This window comes from Bison bison, unplaced genomic scaffold, assembly GCF_000754665.1.
Source record: "Bison bison bison isolate TAMUID 2011002044 unplaced genomic scaffold, Bison_UMD1.0 scf7180017860638, whole genome shotgun sequence".
Taxonomy (NCBI): Eukaryota; Metazoa; Chordata; class Mammalia; order Artiodactyla; family Bovidae; genus Bison; species Bison bison.
In genome coordinates this window covers 9,863-11,442 of record NW_011491210.1, presented here as the reverse complement: position 1 = coordinate 11,442, position 1,580 = coordinate 9,863, and the positions used below count along the sequence as shown (strand labels likewise).

The window sequence follows — 1,580 nt, the reverse complement described above, 5'->3', positions numbered from 1 at the left end:
AAATAGTCCAAACATAACAGGAAGATCACTGGAGATAAATTATGTGTGACTGAAGTTAAAATTTCCTGTGTTGTCTAACATCTATTTAAAAAAATCAATATGCTTAACAATTACCTCAAGTTCTTTCACACGGTTTACAGAATGACCAAGTTCTTCCTTTTTACAATTAAGAGCTGCAAGTTCCTCTTGCAAATGTATAGCTTTTTCTGAAAGACAGAACCAAGCAACTAAACATCATAAAGTTTTACCAGTGAATATAAAAGTCATTTAATCATTTATAGCCAGTATGCCAGAAATAATGAGCATTACACCTCATCATCTAAAATAGCAGCAGGAATTCCCTGGTGGTCCAGTCGTTAACACTCAATGCATTCACTGCCGGGAGTGCAGGTTCAGTCATTGATCAACGAATAGAATCTCACAAGACACGTGGCATGGCCCCTTGCCCCCCCTCCCCAAAAAAGATATAAAATAGCAGATACTGGGCCAAAAAAAATTAGTGAGCAAGTAAGTCCTGTTACTCAATAGGTGATGGGAAGTTAGTATACATGTGGTGCACTTCCTGCTACACACAAGTCACCAGAGTTACACCACCTGTGTGGAATGTGGGATCCTCATGCCAACAGCTGTGAATTTCCTTAAAGACAGACTGCTCTGGTAAGATTTTGCAGTTATTATTTTGTCATTTTCACTTCTTCTAACATAAGCATATATACAATGCATCATCAAAAAGTCACAAGCTAACTACGTGGCAAAACCAATTGCTAAAGAAATATTACTACTCACTAGCCTGAGTGAGTGAAGGTCACACACACCTGGTGACCTTCTGATAAGGACCAAGTACTCAGCCCTGGTTTACCCTCTGGAATCCATTTGAAATACCAATCCAAAACTCTTGTCTTAGGCTAGTTCCTAGAAAGACACTGCAATGTAATATACTTGAAAGATCAAAAAATTATCCAACTTTCCTGGTCTTGGAGTAATATATACAACAGTTTAGGAAGTTATATGTGAAAATAAAATATCATGAAGCATAAATATGTGTTAGAAGTTAAGAAAAATAAGTAACAAGGTCACTAGAGACAAATAAAATTTCTCCTAGGTTAAAAAAAAAAAATCTCATGGTTCAGAGTAGTATTAAGTAATGGCAGCAAGTTGCTGCCACTTTCTTGACATCACAGATCTATTCATCAAAATATACTGAAATAAAGTTGAATAAAATTCTACCAATAAAGCTCTGATCTTTATGAATATACAAAAATTAAACAAGGTTTGCAAAAACATAGGGAAAGACTGATCATTTTTTTCATTGTGTAAAATTAAAAGGACATAAACTGTGTCAGTTTATAGTAACAATGATGTAGAAGGGGTATACACTTTATGGATTAAAGAACAGACCCAACTCAGAAGCCTAATAACCTGTGTTAAAAATAAAAAATAGAGAATTGTACCCCAGCCCAAGAATCACCTTTATTCTTCCTTTCACTTTCAATCAGTCTGTTAGTTCTAGTGATGTAGTCCTCCTTCAGTTCAAGTTGATACCTGAGAATCAGAATGACTAAATATGAGCTCCTCAGGCA

The 1,580-nt window shown here is 35.6% G+C and overlaps 1 protein-coding gene across 1 annotated transcript in view; it reads right to left on the bottom strand.

Moving 5' to 3' along the window:
- The window catches only part of LOC104982815 (oral-facial-digital syndrome 1 protein-like), a gene marked incomplete at both ends in the record, with an annotated part of 15,897 nt that overhangs the window by 4,586 nt on the left and 9,731 nt on the right, over positions 1-1,580 (bottom strand). Inside the window, 2 exons of the mRNA XM_010832266.1 lie at positions 115-206; positions 1,469-1,542. Of these exons, the coding sequence (XP_010830568.1) occupies positions 115-206; positions 1,469-1,542 (166 nt within the window). The remainder of the gene's footprint in view (positions 1-114; positions 207-1,468; positions 1,543-1,580) is intronic.